A 21,324-nucleotide genomic window follows, 5' to 3' on the forward strand; every position below is an offset into this window, starting at 1 on the left:
ATTTATATTCTATAGAAATATTTCCTATACTAGTTGTCTGATGAACGTATGCTATAAAAACTAATCCTATAGAAAATCTTGTAGTGTGAATTCTATAGGAATAAACCATTAGGTCCTACCTCATGGAAAAATTCTTTTGGCACAATCAAACACACTTATTTTTCTATAGGATTTAGCTAGCCATGATATCTCAATCCTATATTTTTCGTATTTCTATGATTTTTCTATCCTATGAATCTAGGGTGTGTTCGGTTTGAGAATGGGGTGGAATGGAATGGAACCATTCCATTCCACTGTCACGGAACCGTTCCATCCCTGTGTTCGGTTTGGACAAAAAAATTATCACGAAACGGTTCCATCCCTGTGTTCGGTTTTGGAGTGGGATGAGAATGGAATGGAATGGGTGAGATAGTCACCCGATTAATTATTCTAAACTCGATTAATTATTTGCTAAACTTGATTAGTACTGCTAAACTTGATTAATTATTGCTAAACTTGGTTAGCACGCAGATCGAGACATTCCACCTCGTCCGGCTGATTTGCCCGGACGGGTGCGTTCCGCATCTGGACAGAATATTCCCTTTCGAGGAACGATTCCATTCCATCTTATTCTTGAACTGAACGCGAGAATGGCTTCGGGGAATGGAATGGTCATTCCATTCCACCTAATTCCCAAACCGAACACACCCCTAAAGAGCCCTCAGTTTTTTTGCTCTTGCTTCACTTAAACAGTCTACTCCTCTCATAGTTCATCAAACCAAAAAACAGAGATAATGATTGATATCTTTTTCGATATGGGAGCATAGCCCCGGCCTCTGCATCAATCTTTTTATTTAAAAGATGTTCAAAGTGTGTACTTATTACAATCATGCATAATCTAAGGTTGCGACAAAGACCACCAAACAAAGATGAAAAGTACACAAAAACTATCCATCTTCAATTCTTCTAATATGCCGCCATCCAGTAGCCTGGAAATAACAATCCCGTGTAACCGTCACTAGATGGTTGCATCCAGTAGCCATAATATCCCCCTGCTCCTCCGGAAGTAGGTATGCTCATTCCTGTATCCAATGCACCGCACGAAGAATAACCTGCAAAAAATTGGTTTCCTTTTGTTTATTAAACACAATATCATTTCTACTAGTCCATATCGACCAACAAATTGCAGAAACACCAATACGAATACGTTCTTATCTTTCTTATCCACTCCATTCAACCAATTACCGAACATATTAGTAATATTGGATGGAGGAGGTATGTTATAAGACAAAAAAATCATCCTCCAAATTAGTTTTGCGAACGGACAGAAAATAAACAAATGGTCAATATTCTCATTCTCATCACAGAAACAACATTTTTGACAACCTGTCCACTTTCTCTTTATCAAATTATCCCTAGTTAACAACACCTTATTAATAAGGAACCACATAATTTTTATTATCTTAAGCGGTATTTTGATCTTTGATACGCGTAGATACACACGTCCGTTGGGAAACCCAAGTGGAAGGTATGATGCGTATAGAAGCAAGTTTCCCTCAGTATGAAACCAAGGTTATCGAACCAGTAGGAGCCAAGAAGCACGTGAAGGTTGTTGGTGGAGGAGTGTAGTGCGGCGCAACACCAGTAAAACCGGCGCCAACGTGGAACCTGCACAACACAATCAAAGTACTTTGCCCCAACGTAACAATGAGGTTGTCAATCTCACCGGCTTGCTGAAAACAAAGGATTAAACGTATCGAGTGGAAGATGGTGTTTGTTTGCAAAGAACAGTAAAGAACAATGATTGCAGTAGAATGTATTCAGATGTAAAAGAATGGACCGAGGTCCACCGTTCACTAGTGGTGTCTCTCCAATAAGATAACTAACATGCTGGGTGAACAAATTACAGGCGAGCAATTGACAAATAAAGATTCAATACATATCAATGATGATTACTATGTGATTTAATCAGGGCATTACGACAAAGTACATAGACCGATATCCAGCGATGCATCTATGCCTAAATAATCCACCTTCAGAGTTATCATCCGAACCCCTTCCAGTATTAAGTTGTAAACAACAGATAATTGCATTAAGTATGGTGCGTAATGTAATCAACACAAATATCCTTAGACAAAGCATCAATGTTTTATCCCTAGTAGCAACAAGCACATCCACAACCTTAGAACCTCATCGTCACGATCCCAGATTCAATGGAGGCATGAATCCACTATCGAGCATAATTACTCCCTCTTGGAGTTACAAGTATCAACTTGGCCAGAGCCTCTACTAGCAACGGAGAGCATGCAAGAACATAAAAAACACATATATGATAGATTGATAATCAACTTGACATAATATTCTATATTCATCGGATCCCGCCAAACACAACATGTAGCATTACAAATAGATGATCTTGATCATGTTAGGCAGCTCACAAGATCTAAACAATGATAGCACATGCGGAGAAGACAACCATCTAGCTACCGCTATGGACCCATAGTCCAAGGATGAACTACTCACGCATCAATCCGGAGGCGGGCATGATGATGTAGAGCCCCTCCGGTGATGATTCCCCTCTCCGGCAGGGTGCCGGAGGCGATCTCCCGAATCCCCCGAGATGGGATTGGCGGCGGCGGCCTCTCGCAATGTTTTCCGTATCGTGGCTCTCGGCATGTGGGGTTTCGCGACGAAGGCTATTTGTAGGCGGAAGGGTAGGTCGGGGGCGACGCGAGGGGCCCGGACCACAGGGCCGCGCGGCCGGTGGCTCGGGCCGCGCCGCCCTATGGTCTGGCCACCTCGTGGCCCCACTTCGTTATCCCTCCGGTCTTCTGGAAGCTTCGTGGAAAAATAGGACACTGGGCGTTGATTTCGTCCAATTCCGAGAATATTTCCTTACTAGGATTATGAAACCAAAAACAGCAGAAAAACAAAGAATCGGCACTTCGGCATCTTGTTAATAGGTTAGTGCCGGAAAATGTATAATAATGTCAGTAAAGTATGTATAAAACATTCAAGTATTGTCATAAAAGTAGCATGGAACATAAGAAATTATAGATACGTTTGAGACGTATCAAGCATCCCCAGCTTAGTTCCTACTCGTCCTCGAGTAGGTAAACGATAACACAAATAATTTCTAAAGTGACATGCTACCAACATAATCTTGATCAACATTATTGTAAAGCATATGAGATGAATGGAGTGATCTGAACAAAAGATTGCTAACAAAGATAATGACTAAACAAATGAATCATATAGCAAAACTTTTCATGAATAGTACTTTCAAGACAAGTATCAATAAGACTTGCATAAGAGCTAACTCATAAGCAATAAATTCAAAGTAGAATGCATTGAAGCAACACAAAGGATGATTAAGTTTCAGCAATTGCTTTCAACTTGTAACATGTATATCTCATGGATATTTGTCAACATAGAGTAATATAAGTGCAATAAGTAAGCATGTAAGAATCAATGCACACAGTTAACACAAGTGTTTGCTTCTAAGATAGAAAGAAGTGGGTAAACTGACTCAACAATAAAGTAAAAGATTGGCCCTTCGCAGAGGGAAGCATGGATTACTATTTTTGTGCTAGAGCTTTTGTTTTGAAAACATTGAAACAATTTTGTCAACGGTAGTAATAATTTATATGTGCTATGCATAATACTTCCTACAAGTTGCAAGTCTCATGCATAGAGTACTAATAGTGCTCGCACCTTGTCCTACTTAGCTCGGAAAACACAGATTATCATCGCATAACATATGTTTCAACCAAGTGTCACAAAGGGGTACCTCTATGCCGCCTGTACAAGTGTCTAAGTAGAAAGCACGCATTGGATTTCTCGCTTTTGATTATTCTCAACTTAGACATCCATACCGGGACAAACATAGACAACAGATAATGGACTCCTCTTTTAATGCTTAAGCATTCAACAACAGTTAATATTCTCATAAGAGATTGAGGTTGTATATCCAAACTGAAACTTCCACCATGATACATGGATTTAGTTAGCTGCCCAATGTTCTTCTCTAACATATGCATACTCAAACCATTTGATCATGAAATCGCACTTACTTCAGACAATACGAACATGCATAGCATCTCACATGATATCCAACAAAGGTAAAAAGTTGATGGCGTCCCCAGAAACATGGTTACCGCTCAGCAAGCAACTTATAAGAACTAAGACACATAACTACATATTCATCATCACAATAGTTTTTAAGTTATTTGTCCCATGAGCTATATATTGCAAAGGTAAAGGAATGAAATTTTTAAAGGTAGCACTCAAGTAATTTACTTTGGAATGGCAGAAGAATACCACATAGTAGGTAGATATGGTGGACACAAATGGCATAGATTTTGGCTCAAGATGTTTGGATGCACGAGAAGCATTTCCTCTCAGTACAAGGTTTGGGCTAGCAAGGTTGTTTGAAGCAAACACAAGTATGAACAGGTACAGCAAAACTTACACAAGAACATATTGCAAGCATTATAAGACTCTACACTGTCTTCCTTGTTGTTCAAAACACTTTACCCGAAAATATCTAGACTTAGAGAGACCAATCATGCAAACCAAATTAAACAAGTTCTACGGTAGTTATTCATTAATAGATTAAACTACATGATGCAAGAGCTTAAACATGATCTATGAGAGCTCAAACAATTGCCAAGTTGCCAAACCATATGCAGCATTTTCTGATTCCAACCAAATAGCAATTTAACGAAGCAATTTCAGCCTTCGCCATGAACATTAAAGCACAATTAAGAACACAAGTGTTCCATATGAAAAAGCGGAGCGTAATATCTCCAATATAAGAATGGTGGGATCCAACTATATTCAAACCAAAACAAAAATAAAAGCAAACCGACGCTCCAAGTAAAGAACATAAGATGTGATGGAATAAAAATATAGTTTCACTAGAAGTGACCTCGATAATGTTGTCGATGAAGAAGGGGATGCCTTGGGCATCCCCAAGCTTAGATGCTTGAGTCTTCTTAAAATATGCAGGGATGAACCACCGGGCATCCCCAAGCTTATACCTTTCACTCTTCTTGATCATAGTATATCATCCTCTTCTCTTGACCCTTGAAAACTTCCTCCACAACAAACTTCAAGCAAACTCATTAGAGGGTTAGTGCATAACCAAAAATTCACACATTCAGAGATGACACAATCATTATTAACACTTCTGGACATTGCACAAAGCTTCTGAAAGTTAATGGAACAAACAAACTCAATCAACATAGCAAAAGCGGCAATGCGAAATAAAAGGCAGAATCTGTCAAAAACAGAACAGTCCGTAAAGATGAATCTGGCAGGGGTACTTAACTTGCTCAAATGGAAAAACTCAAAACTAATGAAAGTTGCGTACATATCTGAGGATCACGCTCGTAAATTTTCAGATTTGTTCGATTTTTTTACAGAGAGCTCTGCGAGAATTCGTGACAGACAGCAATGCTGTTTCTGCGCAGCAATCCCAAATATAGCATCAACTTTAACATAGAAACTTTACTTGGCACAAAAACATGATAAGGAGAGGTTGCTACAGTAGTAAACAACTTCCAAGACTCAACAATACAGTAAATAAAATAAAACATGGGTTATCTCCCAAGAAGTGCTTTTCTTTAACGCCTTTCAACTAGGCGCAGAAAGTGCAAATCAAGTATTTTCAAGAGATGATGCATCAACTTTACTATTTTTCTTACAAACACAACTTGTTGCAGAGAGTACTTTAGGTGCTCCATTATCTAAATTTTCTATGGTGGTGCTAGGGGTTTTATCAATTTTAGGCCTATAATAATTCTTTTGTTTAGGGACCTTAGAAGCATACGTGAATTTTTGCTCTTTACCCACATAAGCTTTCTCCTTATACTTAAGAGAAGAAAAAGTTGAACCCAAGGTTCCCATAGCTTTTTCAAGTTCACCAATCCCATTGGTTTGATTATCATGGACAACACAAGTTCCTAGGACACTAATTCTTTCATCAATTCCTCCTAAGGATTTATCAAGTTCATCAGTTTTATCAAGTAACATTTCCAATTTAGTTTCAATACTTGGAAATTTTTTCTCTATGGTTTCCAATTTTTTCATAACATCCTCAAGAGAGATTTCAATTTTAACTTCATTAACAGGTGGTATTCCAACTAGACTCTCAATGATGCAACTAGCTTCTAAAGCGGGAGTACCTATGAAATTACCTCCCGAAAGAGTATCAAGAACATACCGATTCCAACTAGATAAGCCAACATAAAAGTTCCTAAGAAGGATAATAGTGGAGTGTTTCTTAATGCACCTATGATGAGCATTACTAATTCTGTACCAAGCATCTTTAAAACTTTCTCCACCTTGTTGCTTAAAAGAACGAACTTCAACTTCAGGATTACTCATTTTAGTAGCAATAAAAATAAACTAAGCAAATAAAGTAAGGACAAGTAACTAATTTTTTTGTGTTTTAATATAGAGCTAGTAAATAAGACAGAAAGTAAAGTAACTATTTTTTGTGTGTTTTTAGATAATAAGCAAACAAGACAGTAAATAAAGTAAAGTAAAGCAAGACAAAAACAAAGTAAAGGGATTGGAAGTGGAGACTCACCTTGCAACGTGTCTTGATCTCCCCGGCAACGGCGCCAGAAATTTAGCTTGATACGCGTAGATACACACGTCCGTTGGGAACCCCAAGTGGAAGGTATGATGCGTATAGAAGCAAGTTTCCCTCAGTATGAAACCAAGGTTATCGAACCAGTAGGAGCCAAGAAGCACGTGAAGGTTGTTGGTGGAGGAGTGTAGTGCGGCGCAACACCAGTGAAACTGGCGCCAACGTGGAACCTGCACAACACAATCAAAGTACTTTGCCCCAACGTAACAGTGAGGTTGTCAATCTCACCGGCTTGCTGAAAACAAAGGATTAAATGTATCGAGTGGAAGATGGTGTTTGTTTGCAAAGAAAAGTAAAGAACAATGATTGCAGTAGAATGTATTCAGATGTAAAAGAATGGACCGGGGTCCACAGTTCACTAGTGGTGTCTCTCCAATAAGATAACTAACATGCTTGGGTGAACAAATTACAGAGCGGGCAATTGACAAATAAAGATTCAATACATATCAATGATGATTACTATGTGATTTAATCAGGGCATTACGACAAAGTACATAGACCGCTATCCAAAGCATGCATCTATGCCTAAATAATCCACCTTCAGAGTTATCATCCGAACCCCTTCCAGTATTAAGTTGTAAACAACAGATAATTGCATTAAGTATGGTGCGTAATGTAATCAACACAAATATCCTTAGACAAAGCATCAATGTTTTATCCCTAGTAGCAACAACACATCCACAACTTTAGAACCTACTGTCACGATCCCAGATTCAATGGAGGCATGAATCCACTATCGAGCATAATTACTCCCTCTTGGAGTTACAAGTATCAACTTGGCCAGAGCCTCTACTAGCAACGGAGAGCATGCAAGAACATAAACAACACATGTATGATAGATTGATAATCAACTTGACATAATATTCTATATTCATCGGATCCCGCCAAACACAACATGTAGCATTACAAATAGATGATCTTGATCATGTTAGGCAGCTCACAAGATCAAAACAATGATAGCACATGCGGAGAAGACAACCATCTAGCTACTCGCTATGGACCCATAGTCCAAGGATGAACTACTCACGCATCAATCCGGAGGCTGGCATGATGATGTAGAGCCCCTCCGGTGATGATTCCCCTCTCCGGTAGGGTGCCGGAGGCGATCTCCTGAATCCCCCGAGATGGGATTGGCGGCGGCGGCCTCTCAGTAATGTTTTCCGTATCGTGGCTCTCGGTACAGGGGGTTTCACGACGAAGGCTATTTGTAGGCGGAAGGGTAGGTCAGGGGGCGACGCGAGGGGCCCCGACCACAGGGCCGCGCGGCCAGGGCCAGGGCCGCGCCGCCCTATGGTCTGGCCACCTCGTGGCCCCACTTCGTTATCCCTCCCGTCTTCTGGAAGCTTCATGGAAAAATAGGACCCTGGACGTTGATTTCGTCCAATTCCGAGAATATTTCCTTACTAGGATTTCTGAAACCAAAAACAGCAGAAAACAGCAACTGGCACTTCGACATCTTGTTAATAGGTTAGTGCCGGAAAATGTATAATAATGCTGTAAAGTATATATAAAACATTCAAGTATTGTCATAAAAGTAGCATGGAACATAAGAAATTATAGATACGTTTGAGACGTATCAATCTTCCAAAAATACTTACGTAAAAATCTAGTATGACCGTTCATAAGATCCAAGTACATAGATTTAACTGAGAACACACCCGACTCTGTTAAGTTCCAGATAAACTTATCAGTTTTATTAGTTAGATGCACCGACATTAAATGCTCACATAGATGCAGCCACCGATTCCACTTATGTTCATTTAGAGATATCCTAAAACCAATGTTAATAGGCACTTGCCTCAAAACCGTAGATACCAATACATTTTTTCTTTGGACAATATTATATAGAGACGGATATTGTTGCGCTAACGGCACTTCACCGAACCATATATCTTCCTAAAACCTAATACTCGACCCATCCCCTATCTTGAAATTGCCCCTCTTAAAAAATCAGTTTTAACCCGCATTAATCCCTTCCAAAATGGAGAATCAGTGGGTTTCTCCTCAACCTGGGCTGAAGTCTTATGTTTGAGATACTTATTATGTAACACCTGTTGCCACACTCCCTCCTCAGTTAACAATTTGAAAAGCCATTTTCTTAGCAAACATTTATTTTTCAGTTCAAGAACTTCAATACCTAAACCCCCTTGATCCTTGGGTCTACAAATGATATTCCAACGAGACAATCTATATTTCTCCTTATGCTCATCGAGATCGATAAAAATCAAGTCTCTTTCTCACTCCTATCGGAATCTCCAAAAATGATAGCATAAACATGGGTAGACTAGTAATAACTGAGTTGATAAGGGTGACACGATCTCCATACGATAGCATTTTTCCCCTCCAACAACCTAACTTTGCAGGAAATCTATTTTCCACCAGATTCCATTCTGAATTACGGAGCATACGGTGATGAATTGTGATTCCAAGATATCTAACCGACAAAGAACCAGATGCACACCCAAATATTTTTTTATATTGGTGTTCCATTTACGATGCTTTACCAAAACAGAATAATTCGCTCTTATGGAAATTTATCTTTAGCCCCGATAGCTGCTCAAAGCTGCACAAGATAAGTTTCATATTAACCACTTTTTCTAGGTCATGCTCCATAAAAATAATAGTATCATCTGCATACTGCAAAACCGACACCCCCCCTCTACCAAATGGGGAATAAGGCTACCCACATGACCAGCTTCCTTAGCCCGCATAATTAAAATAGCTAACATATCAGCTATTATATTAAATAAAATAGGAGATAGCGGATCTCCCTTATCATGTGGTATCAGATTTCTGGGTTGCTCACGGCGAGGTTTTGTTGATCGATCTCTTCGGATCGGGTTGCATCGGAGGAGATTGGCTCTAGGTTGAAGGAGGTTGGTTGGAGGACGTTTGGTGCTGTTGTGGTGCAGTTTTCCTATCATCCATGGCGGTTCCAGGTGCCAAAATCGCGTTTTCTGGTGTTTGGCGTCGCGAGGAAGAAGGAGATTCGCGACGGAATCCGATGCCAGGGCCGGTCGACCAGCTCCAGGACCGGCCACGACCGGGCCCCAGGCCGGTGCTAGCCGGGCCAATGTTCTGTTTGTCGGGCCAAGACGTCCGGTTTCCAGGTCGGTCAACCGGGACCATGACCGGATGTTCCGATTTACGGAGGAACCCAACCGGGCTCCAGGCCGGCCCGACCGGCGTGCATGCCGGTTCGACCGGGCCGCAGACCGGCCAGGCCGGTGCCCAGACCAGCCAAACCGGCTCTCTGACCGGCCAAGCTGCCGCTGATCTGGACATTATCTTTCGGGTACTCGACATTGCCCTACCTCCTATGGCCCAACAAGGGGCTCATCTGGAGTTGCCGGTGAATAGATGGAAGGAGACGATTTCTTGAAGTGCAAGGCAATGAGACATTTAAATATGGAAAGATTAGATAGAATCACTCTATATTGTAACTAAATCCGGGCAGGACTCTCGGGACCTGGTCTCCTATATAAATGTCAGGAGAGGACTCCCGGATCTCTCTCTCAACTACTCACGCATACACCAAACCCTAACCACCTTACCTCTCAGCGAGAGCACCACCACGCAGTCCTTCGGCTGCCCCATTATAACCAATTCCAACCGTAATCAAGATCAGACAAGCCGTGCGTAAGGGTATTACCTCTACGAGGGCCCCGAACCTGGGTAAATCTCGCCTCCCGCTTGTCTGGTATCTGATGTCTCGTGCTAATATGCAGGCTTCCGCTAACCCTAAGGCTCTCATGGTGGGCATTGTCGAGGAGCCACCTCGTCAATGACCCATACTTTGATTTTGTTATTACGAAACTCATAAATGAAATAAAATTACAAGAGTGAAAAAATTTAAGAAGAAAAAAAACAAACAAGACAAGGTGGAGGAAAAGGGCATCTCTACGGGAGACCCGCAAATGGACAAATGGGCAAATTGTGAGGCCCAATGGTGACCTATAGGCTATTTGTCTGCATGGGCCCTAAGGTCAGCCACTATTCCCTATTCACTCACCCAACCGCCACCCTCGTAGCTGTCGTGCCCTATGTCAATCTGTGGAGGCCACGACGCCCCTCCCCCCTCGCCTTGACTGCCGTTGTGTATGGAGCTCCCGCCGCGATGACAACAACTCCTCACACCATGTCCACGGCTCCTGTCGCCGTCGTGGTTACGCTCGCGCCCATGTTCGCCCACAAATGACCGTTGTGCTGATGATTGTGGAAACAATCATCTTTATACGTGTTTAAATCGTATATTAAGTCAACCAATTGACGAAATACTCTCTAGCCTTGATATTAATGACTAATTATTGCAAAGATATGCAAATCCTTGTTTTAAATTGTGTGGTATAGGAAATCACGTTTTATGACAAAATCTGGAGCAAAAAGGGAAGAATAATGGGTTGCCAATACCAACAACTCAACTAGGGTTGAAGAGACGCGTCCAGTAATGTTAAGGAGCATCTGTATGGGCGGGGCTCGTTCGTACCGTATGCCCGTACCACATCGCATCGCCCTCATCTGTTCAAACGGAGCAACTTTCGTAAAAGCACCTATATATTTTGAAACTCCAGCCGCATAGAGAGCCGCCATTCTCAGATTACATAAAAAACACACCCTGAGGAAGATCCACCGCTTCACCTCCACCACTGTTAATCATATCCATCCCCATCACATCTCATAGTCATCGCCATAGCTTGTGTAAGTGGGATTCTCGCGATTGGCGGTCTTGTAAGAATATTTGGTATTGATCTAAGAAATTCTACAATGTTTTCTTTCATTGATATTGTTAGGGTTATGAGTGAGTAGTTCTTACAGGCTGCAGGTTGAGGATTAGCATCGCTGCAATTATATGCATTTAATTACATGAGAATATTGTGTGGTGATTCATAGGGAATTTGTATATCTATCGATGTCTCTTACCTCAATCTGAGGACTTGTCAAGTACCCAAGACCCTGATGATTGATCAAGGTTTGAGGTGAGATGTGTGGTCAACGGCGTCTACGCGAGAAACCCAGTGATAACAAGGGGAGTACAATATTCGTTTAGTGATCCACTTGAAAATAACATCAACATCATCTATCATAATGCTTTGATCTGTATTTTACTTGATAATCATTTCTAGTTCGGTGTTTCGTGGTGTATAGTCTAGACCAATATACTATATACTATGCATGTGGCTCACTGGAGCTACAATATTTACGGATGTGCTTCCCACAAATAACAAGACCAGTGGGAAAATTACTCCACATATGCAAAAACCTCAATAATGGCAACATATAATGGCGCCTAAATTATACCAATACCCAAGAACCCTAAATTAACTTACACATGCACTACAAAAGGCATACCGTTCAAGCTACATGACAGGTGGTAGGAGAAGGGATACGCTATGAATACCTCCGCGAACGCGCGGGTTGGATAGCGACACATATTAATGCTGACAACGAGTGGTCTCGATCGGAGCAGAGTGGAGACGGCAGAACGGAGATGTAAAGGAGGAGGGAGGAGTTGTCGGTGGAGGCAGAACAGAGAGGTAGAGGAGGAGAAATGCAACGGCACCCATAGGAGAGAGGAAGAGTGGTGCGGACACAAGAGGGGTGGGGCATAACGCCATATGGTCGTGGGAAAGAGGTCAAGGAGTTGATTGGTCAGAACATATCCGGGTCGTTGAAACCAAATCGAACGGCAAAGGTCGGACCGTTGTAAACCTAGATTTGCCGTAAATAAAATTTCTATAGATTTACCGTAGGTGTTTTTTTTACGTGCCACCCGTGTACTCATACACCTGTCGTAATGCTTTACGAAAACCGCACCTGCTGCGGCATACACCTGTGGTACGCGCACGCACGCATACTCCTTGCTAGTTTTGACTAACTTAATGGCAGACGGAGGGCCAGACAAAGTACAGCTGCAAAAAAATCCAAATGGAGGAAAGAGCAAGCTGGGGATTTGGAAGCGCAATCCTCTGCATACTGAAATTAACCACCCGCCCGCCGCTCTTCCCTACCAAATCAAAACGCATATACGCCTTCCCTTCCTCGGCCTCCTTCCCCCAGTCTCCACCTAATCGGCTCCCCAATCCGAGGTCAAAACTTTAAGCACACCACACAGTCTCGGGAGGAGGGTGGCGCCGTGCGAAAAGCGACGCGCCCAGTCAGTCCAGCGGCGGCGGAGCAGAGCGCGCAGGGGAAAGCCCGCACGCACGCCATGGCGGTCGGCGCGGCCGCCACGAAGCTGCACATCTCGCCCTTCGCCCGGCGCCCCACGCTGCACCAGCTGGCGGCCGTCGCCGTGCTCTGCTCGCTCTCCTACCTCGCCGGCGTCTGGCACCACGGCGGCCTCACCTCCACCCCCACCCCCACCGCTCCCTCCGTCTCCATCGCCACCACCGCCGCCGTCACCTGCGCCACCCCCTCCCCCTCCCTCCCCAACCGCGCCTCCCCCACCCCTCCCCTCGACTTCCGCGCGCACCACACCGCCGAGGCGAACCAGGCGGCGTCCACCCCGGCACCGCGCGCCTACGAGGCGTGCCCGGCCAGGTACTCCGAGTACACGCCGTGCGAGGACGTGGAGCGCTCGCTGCGGTTCCCAAGGGACCGCCTCGTGTACCGGGAGCGCCACTGCCCGTCCGGCGGCGAGCGGCTGCGGTGCCTCGTGCCGGCGCCCCGCGGGTACCGCAATCCCTTCCCGTGGCCCGCCAGCCGCGACGTCGCCTGGTTCGCCAACGTCCCGCACAAGGAGCTCACCGTCGAGAAGGCCGTGCAGAACTGGATCCGCGTCGACGGGGACAAGTTCCGCTTCCCCGGGGGCGGCACCATGTTCCCGCACGGCGCCAGCGCCTACATCGACGACATCGGGAAGCTCATCCCGCTCCACGACGGATCCATCAGGACCGCACTCGACACCGGATGCGGGGTATGCTATCGATTCTCCCAAAACACAGACAGTATTCGCTTGCCATTTCTCGAATCACTTTCTACCATTTGAGCCGCCGATTAACAAAGCATTTTTATGGTAAAATTCGGGGGTTATTAACTGAGGTTTAGGAACAGGGGACGGAGATCTCGGGGATGGGATTTGCTTTGCGGGTGTCCGAAGTTTCCAGATTTCATGATCGTAGTCTGGACTCTGGAGGGTGCGCGTATGGGTTCTGGCCCGGGAAGGAGCTTTGCTTCTCCGACCCGATCACCGATCACTCCATCAGGCAGCCTTTTTTTAGAAGATTTGGTAGCACTTATTAACCTTTTGCATCTGTAACGTAGCCATTACACAGACGGGCTGTACTGAACTGTCGCACGCCCGTTTCTCTTTGAGAAAGGCTGAACTGGGCACACATACCAGATCTGTTATCTTTTCAAGGACGCTGCTGCTGGTTACTTACGTGCACATACACGCTAGTCCGTTGATAAAGTGTCCCACGTGCACAGCAATTACAACTCGGCGTGTTGAGCCTACCTGTTGCCATTGCTTTCCATGGATCAAATTCTCTGGGTGCAGCACTGTAAGAAGGTGAATTTGCTTTCTGCAGTGATGTTGTCGAAATGGATTGCCTTTACAGTATCACTCTCACTCTTCACTCTCGCTCTCATCACTCTCGCTCTCACTCATTGTGGCATATAAATAATTGAGCCAATTTTGACCTTGGAGTTTCGGCCTCTTTGTTTTAGATAACTCTCACTCTCATTGTGTCATCTATAAAATTCAGGCAATTTTGACCTGGGAATTTTGGCCTGTTTGTTTTAGATCACTCACTCTCTCTCCTTCTAGCATCTACAGAATTGAGTCAATTTTGACCTTGGAACTTTGGTCTGTTTGTTTTAGAGAGTCTGCCATTCTAGGGCGCCTTGTAGGAATTGGTTTTTTGGTTTCCCTAATGTGGTGCATTGTGCTACTCAGGTGGCAAGCTGGGGAGCGTATTTGTTGTCACGCAACATCCTGGCCATGTCCTTCGCTCCGCGGGACTCTCACGAGGCGCAGGTGCAGTTTGCGCTGGAACGTGGCGTGCCGGCGATGATCGGCGTGCTCGCTTCCAACCGGCTCCCCTATCCTGCACGCGCCTTTGACATGGCGCACTGCTCCCGCTGCCTAATCCCCTGGCAGCTCTACGGTATGTGCACCTTCATGATTGCACCCCAAAACCACCAATGTTTGAGAACTTTCAGTGGATTATCCGTTGCTTAATGTGCACATGGACACACAGATGGTCTGTACTTGATTGAAGTCGATCGCATTCTGCGTCCTGGGGGCTATTGGATCTTGTCAGGACCACCAATCAACTGGAAGAAGCACGCGAAGGGATGGCAAAGGACCAGGGAGGACCTGAATGCAGAGCAACAAGCCATCGAGGCAGTTGCCAAAAGCCTCTGCTGGAAGAAGATCAAGGAAGTTGGCGACATTGCAATCTGGCAAAAACCTACTAATCACATCCACTGCAAGGCCTCCCGCAAACTCATCAAGTCCCCACCATTCTGCTCGAATAAAAATCCAGATGCTGCCTGGTAACTTAAACTTGCAGTACCACATTCTCCATTTTGAAGTCCAACTCGTGATTATTATGTATGATAAACTATATTCTTGTGATTGCTTGTAGGTATGACAAGATGGAGGCTTGTATAACTCCACTCCCGCAGGCTAGTGACATCAAGGAGGTTGCTGGTGGTGAGTTAAAGAAGTGGCCGCAAAGGCTCACTGCCGTACCACCTAGAATTGCCAGTGGCAGCATTGAGGGTGTAACCGATGAAATGTTTAAGGAAGATACCAAGTTATGGAAGAAGAGGGTTGGGCACTACAAGTCCGTGATAAGTCAATTTGGGCAGAAGGGCCGGTACCGCAACTTGCTGGACATGAATGCCCGCTTTGGTGGCTTTGCTGCGGCATTGGTGGGTGACCCTATGTGGGTAATGAATATGGTCCCAACTGTTGGGAACTCGACAACTCTTGGTGTGATATTTGAGCGTGGCCTCATTGGAAACTACCAAGACTGGTGAGTTCTCGTACTGCAAACATGGCCCGCCCATCAGTGAGAAGATCATGTATTTTGTTGGGGTGTGTGACCTCTTTCTGTATCACTGCAGGTGTGAGGGCATGTCTACCTATCCCCGGACCTACGACCTTATTCATGCTGATTCAGTTTTCAGTCTGTACAAGGACAGGTAAGCATAAGTTGCAGTAGAAACTGAATCTTGGGTTGCCCTTTTCTTTGTCCTATTCAGACAGTGATTGTTCTTGTCTATGTTTTCCAGTCTCCCGTACGATGCTAGTCCCATAAAATCTGATAATCCATTGTTAAAATCTGATGTTTTTAACTTCTGCTTGCAAGATGTGAGATGGACACCATTCTGCTGGAGATGGACAGAATCCTGAGGCCGGAGGGCACGGTGATCATCCGAGATGATGTTGATTTGCTAGTGAAGATAAAGAGCATCGCGGACGGGATGAGATGGAATAGCCAGATCGTGGATCACGAAGATGGTCCGCTCGTCCGGGAGAAGCTCCTCCTTGTTGTCAAGACATACTGGACACTTGGGGATGAAAATCAATAGCAATAACGTGAAATAAAAGCATAAAAAAGCAGAGAAGTTGACATGCTGGGCAGATCTCTCAGTTGGCTTGCTTCCACTGTTTTGCCTTCTGATTTTGAAATTTAGTTTCTTGAGTATTCTTTTGGCGAAGTAGAGTTTACATAGTGGAGATCTGCCCAATGGGTTATGGTGTAGAAGAGATGGGGCGCATATGAGAAGGGAAACCAGCAAAGATTTTGATATGAAAGGACAGCCAAATAGGGTGAAGAGAGATTATTATGTTTTTGCTGTACAGAGTTAATTATAAATCCCATGGCTGTTCAGTGGTTACTGAGTCAGACCCAAAAATGGAGTACACAGGGACATTTCTTTGCACTTCGGGAACAAATGGTTACAGTTCTTCAGTAATTTGGTTCTAACTACCTTGACCATGAGGGTGAGACCAGCATAACCTAACTTGTAACTGTACATAATCCGTTGATGAGACGCCCATGGTGCTGAATGCATGCACGCCACTTTCACTCGTGCGCATGCAGTTGTCACTCTGAACTTGACCTTTGCCTTTGACCTTCCATCTGGTTGTAAGTTTGGTGCACCACACCGAAAGCAATTGTAGATCAGGTTGCTGGTCACGTTTTCCTTTTCGCACAACCTAAACATTCTCACCGAGCTGTTCTTCAGAGGAGACATGACTATTTAACAATAGAAGAGACTTGTAAATGAAATGCAGAGGTCACATGTCATCTTCAGAGCCAGCATCTCCGGGTTATTTTGTGAAGACGTCATGGTCGGTGCTGAAAGCAGGGGAGGAAGACAAGCCAAGCAAAATTTCCCAATTATCTGCCAGAAAAACCGCAGCCAAGCAAAGCACCCAAAAGCGACATTGTCAGAGATGTATATAGCACAAATTTGTCCTTGTCACGCCATACTCATTTGTCCTGCTAAGCGAAGACGACATATTTCTTAGATGCAAGTTTTCTGGCAAAACAAGAACTTAGTACTCAAGAATGATGCGAGTGAAGTATGGACAACGGTGTGGCAAAGTAGAGATGATGAGGAGGCGATCCATTTGTTTCTTCGAAACTTTATTCATTTTTATAAGAACTTTTAGGATTAGAACGGTAGAACAATCGCACTATATTCGCCTCTTACAAAATAAAAGAAATTCGTTTGCACATAATCCGTTCTAGATTTCACTTGTAGATCATGATGGACTGCGGCGACGAGTTCTTCTACAAGAACATCATCGACACGTCCTCGGACGATGAGTCCGACGATGACTTGCTCATGGAGGCTACATTGCTCATCCACGAGCAAACCGTCGCGCAGATCCCTGTGTACCGGGGGTCCTTTTCGGGACGCGCGGCGGTCTTGGATCGCAAAAGAGAACGCGAGCACGCCATGCTCTTCTACAGCTACTTCCACTACAACAAGGAATTGTTCACGCCGCAAATGTTTCATGTCCGGATCGTTGTTCAACCGGATAATGGATGGCGTCAAGATCTAAGACCACTACTTCATCGCCAAATAGGATGCAGTTAGCAAGGTAGGCATGTCTTCATATCAGAAATGCACGGCAGGGATTAGGATGCTAGCATCTGGTGTTGCCGGTGAGTAAGTAGATGAGTACGTCCGGATGAGCGAGTCCAGATGCTTGGAAGCGATGTACAGGTTCTGCAGAGCAGTGATCGCTGTTTTGGTGAAGAATTTCTGAGACAACCTACTACAGAGGACATGACCCATCTATTGTCAATCAACACATCCATGGTTTCCTGGGATACTTGGCATCATAGATTGGATGCACTAGGAGTGGAAGAACTGCCCTTTTGGTTGGCAGGGTCGTTCAAGGGACATTCGGAGGGGTGCATAGTGATTCTTGAAGCCGTTGCTTCACATGACACATAGATATGACACTCATTCTTCGGAATGGCTGGCTCACACAATGACATCAATGTGCTGCGCACTCTCCGGTGTTTGATAGGTTTGCGCAAGCTCAGTCCCCTGATGTGGATTTTGAGATCAATTGCCACCACTACAACAAGGGGTACTACCTTGCTGATGGTATTTATCCACCTTGGGCGACGCTCGTGAAGACAATCCGTCGTCCCAATTCAGAACAGGAGGCAAGGTTTACCAAAGAGCAAGAGGCAGCCCGGAAAGACGACGTTTGGTATCCTCCAAGCTTGTTGGGCTATCGTCAGGCACCCTGCTAGAACATGGAGTGTGCAAACCATGTGGTAGGTGATAACCGCTTGTATAATCATGCACAACATGATTGTTTTTTTTTGAAGCAAGACTCTGAGGCAAAAAGCCCCACAACAACATTTTATTAGATATAAAAAGGTCTTATGTACAAAACATGAAGAAAACTAAGAGCTAAAAGACTAGAAAAAAACTAGAGAAAGTCTCTAAGGAAGGGACTTGTGCTTGAGGTAGAGCAGGATGATTCACTGTATGATAATGATTGGGAAGGGCGGGGAGAGTTGGTTGCTCCTCAAGGTAGTCCGGCTTTATTCCAGGATATCCTCCATGTGCATCACGAAATTCGGAACCCAACCTCACAACCAGCTCTAGGTTGATTTGGTTGAGCACATGTTGGCAACAATGTTGCAAACAACAACAATGATGAAAATCCCAAGAAAACAATGCCTAGGTCATTTGTATAATTTTACATTTTATTTGAACAGGTACTTTGTCATTTAATAGGTGTACAATAATTTTATGTAATAAATCTGGATAATTTAAACTTATTTATCTTTTATGATTTTATATGCCTTATATTGAGTTAAAGACCAAATGCCAAATACTTTGGCCGTGACCCATATTTGGCAGCGTTGGGTGCAGCGCGGTCGGGCGGACGCCAGCCACTATCTGCGCGCCGACCCAAACAGACACACACGGATGGCCCATCGCGTCGATTTGGATCTCCCCGTTGGAGATGCCCTTAAGCGTTGCCTAGCCTTGTCCAACAGTGATTAAACGCTATATGGGCTCATTTGGTAGCTCATTTGGTTACAGGAAACCCGGCGGGATCCCGGTCTTCTCACGGGGAGATTTTGCCCCTAGTTCGGAGGTCGGGAAAATAATTCCGGGGGTTTGCTCCTGTTTCTGCCTACTCCCGGCCGAGAATATTTACCAGAGAAGTTTAGCCCGAACAGCCAAACGAGTCCTAAGTCAACACTATCTATTTGATCAAATCCTGATTTCTTCACTAGCGGTTCTTAACACAAAGACATCCAATACTCGGAGCATTTGCTTATACATCAGACCACCTAAATCTAATAAAACCCAAGTAAAAGTTTGCGTGTCTAGACCCGAAATAGTAGGGACCCTAAACTTTAGTGAGATCAAAAGGTGGATCTTGCAACAATAATTACAGTACTACATTCGTAGAAAGTAATGAAACGGCCCCAAGAATGGACTGGTCCCGGCCAGGAGGAGCAAAAGACCAAACACTTGGTGACTGGGGGTATGTACTGAATTGAATTGACATATAGACTTTTGGACATTACCGGAGGTCCCTCTCATCTGAGATTCGTCTTGTAATCTTCTGGGCAGCTTACAGCTAGCTAAAGTGTCAAGTTCACCTAACACTGCATAATAGAGCCTGTACCTCTCCAGGCTCTGCATGTAAACAGTCGGCTGGTTTAGTGGTAGCAATGACAATGAGCCAATAATATCGCAAGATCTACATAGGATGCTAGTAGTGGTTAAGAATCTCTGTCGCTGACATGACATGAAATATAATGAGTCTCACGATCAATTATCCTGCAAGACTGCGACACTAGTTACTGTATCAACAAAACCGTTGTATGAAATGAAACGAAAAGGAATTGAGCTTTGCAACAACCCTAGTACTTTGTGCCGGGGACATCCGAAAATGCTCATCTGAACCCGGGCTCAGCTGATCCTGTTTTGTGGACCGTCCAGATGCGCATAGATTTGTGCTACTGACAAGTATCGAACGTCGTATCCCCTTGGTATACGGGAAAGGCTGCTGTGCCATGGCCCACACATGCGCGTCCACTCCGTCGATGGGCGTTACTGGTCCAGTTTCCATAGTTGGAGAGGAACCGTGTGAACAGTTTCATGTACTGCGGGTACACCGTCATGCCGATCCCATTTAATGTCGGTCTACCCACCTTTTTCCCCATCTGGGTTCTTCCTCCTTCCGGCACAAGCCTCTTTGCATCTCGTCTTCCACTACTTTTCTCCCGTCGCCGATCTATCCAGGGTCTACCTCATTTTTGGGCCACAGTAGCATGTCTTCGGCTTCGTCCAGCGCTGGATCCTTCCTCATGCAGCAGATCCTCCCACTGGTGCCGTGCCCGCGATGCGGCTCCGAGATTGTCACCAAGATCTGTCGCCGCGGCACCAGACCGGGCGTGCGTTTCTACATGTGCAGCCATTACAGCGTAATTTTCCTAGTCCGACATCTTGATCGCTTGATTCTACATCTTCCCTTTTCTTTTATGGTTTGCGCACCTGCCTCAATACATGTTTTTTTGCTCGTTCAGGATGGCGTCTGCCCTTTCTTCGAGTGGCAGGATGTGTACGCGGGGAACCTTGACCAGTATCAGCAGCTACAAAATGTTGACGCGGTGGCTCCGGCTCAGCAACCGCAACAAGCATCTCAAGGTGTCCAAGTAGGGGATCAATCCCGTCAGCTGCCGCGTCGGCTCGTCGATCCAGCCGTGCTGCCGTTGCTTCAGGGCCGCCCTCTAGAGGTCGCGCCGCCGGCCGCTACAGCACAGGCAGCTGCCAACGACGCCCATGGATCGGTGCCTACAGGCACAGTCCTTCGTCGCGGGCACGGTGGGTGCGAAGCGTCTCCAATCCTTCAGCAGACTCCGCAGCGCACAGATCGATATCCTGACATGGCCTGGATTAGTCTTCTGATCGCTGTTATTAACCTGATCGCAACTGTGCTGGTCCTGGGTGTTGTCCTGCTCATGACAGTCGCAGCTAGGCAGTAGTTCATAGGCTACATCAACTGTTTGTAGGGACTATGTCAGTTTATCGGCTAGGCACTATGTCAGTTTATCGGCTTGTATCAGGTTATTAGTACATTTAGCGTATCGTGTTTCTGTATTGACTGAGGTCAACTGTCTGTAATGCCACATTATCTCCTGTCAGCATTTAAAAGAAACTCTGGTCTCGACCTC

General features: G+C 44.8%; 1 protein-coding gene across 1 annotated transcript; it reads left to right on the forward strand.

The window, feature by feature from the left end:
• The first annotated feature begins 12,826 nt into the window (after nucleotides 1-12,826).
• LOC124674620 (probable methyltransferase PMT15) lies at nucleotides 12,827-16,534 on the forward strand. The gene is made up of 6 exons (XM_047210663.1): nucleotides 12,827-13,553; nucleotides 14,535-14,745; nucleotides 14,839-15,136; nucleotides 15,229-15,621; nucleotides 15,713-15,790; nucleotides 15,958-16,534. The coding sequence occupies exons 1-6, from the start codon at nucleotides 12,846-12,848 to the stop codon at nucleotides 16,178-16,180; spliced, it is 1,911 nt and encodes a 636-aa protein (XP_047066619.1). The 5' UTR covers nucleotides 12,827-12,845; the 3' UTR covers nucleotides 16,181-16,534.
• Nucleotides 16,535-21,324: the final 4,790 nt, after the last annotated feature.

This window comes from Lolium rigidum, chromosome 7 (genome assembly GCF_022539505.1).
Source record: "Lolium rigidum isolate FL_2022 chromosome 7, APGP_CSIRO_Lrig_0.1, whole genome shotgun sequence".
NCBI lineage: Eukaryota > Viridiplantae > Streptophyta > Magnoliopsida > Poales > Poaceae > Lolium > Lolium rigidum.